The 773-nt window shown below is 34.7% G+C and overlaps 1 protein-coding gene across 1 annotated transcript in view; it reads left to right on the forward strand.

Moving 5' to 3' along the window:
• The first annotated feature begins 385 nt into the window (after positions 1–385).
• LOC104997090 (dedicator of cytokinesis protein 11-like) overlaps positions 386–773 on the forward strand; it is a 7478-nt gene continuing 7090 nt past the window's right edge. Inside the window, exon 1 of the mRNA XM_010851624.1 lies at positions 386–563. Within this exon, the coding sequence (XP_010849926.1) occupies positions 435–563 (129 nt within the window). The 5' untranslated portion in view covers positions 386–434. The remainder of the gene's footprint in view (positions 564–773) is intronic.

Raw genomic sequence — 773 nt, forward strand, 5'->3', positions numbered from 1 at the left:
AATTGTGAAATTACCTTAAGACTCTATTAACTGCATATAAATATAATTTTAGTAGAAAGCAAAAATCATGGACATTTGTAGGCTTAGTGGAATTTACCCTGTTAGACATTTAAATATCCTCAGTTTGGAAAACCATATCCCCTTTTAAAAGTACTTCTGAACATGTTACATTATGTAAGTTTGGTTAACATCTTTATTACGTGCTAAACAAAGTAAATAGTAGTTTTCTATTGTCAATATTAATTTCAAATTTTAAGAATGTGCTTTCAATTTCAAGTATTTCAAGCATGTCATTTAGAATATATAGTTACACAACTGTACTCCTGTGCATTTCCTTAAATTTAGTACATTCTGTTTTTTATTCCTTTGAAATAGTTCAAACTATATTTGCGCAGAGCTCACATATCTCTAATTCTTGATTGCATTTTTTCTCAATGCAGGAAGTTTTGCTGGAATTGCTAGAACAATGTGTGGATGGCTTATGGAAAGCAGAGCGTTATGAAGTAATTTCTGAAATTTCCAAGTTGATCATTCCAATTTATGAGAAACGTCGAGAGTTTGAGGTAAGCAACTGAAACATTTGCATCATTCACGTATATGTTTTATTTTGGTCTTAAATTCCTATCCTTAAAAAATTCTGAAAAGTCCTAAAATGCCAGTCCTACCTTGCTGCTGCTGCTAAGTCGCTTCAGTCGTGTCCGACTCTGTGCGACCCCAGAGACTGCAGCCCACCAGGCTCCCCCATCCCTGGGATTCTCCAGGCAAGAACACTG

The sequence above is a fragment of the Bison bison genome, unplaced genomic scaffold (genome assembly GCF_000754665.1).
Source record: "Bison bison bison isolate TAMUID 2011002044 unplaced genomic scaffold, Bison_UMD1.0 scf7180017851849, whole genome shotgun sequence".
NCBI classification, from domain to species: domain Eukaryota; kingdom Metazoa; phylum Chordata; class Mammalia; order Artiodactyla; family Bovidae; genus Bison; species Bison bison.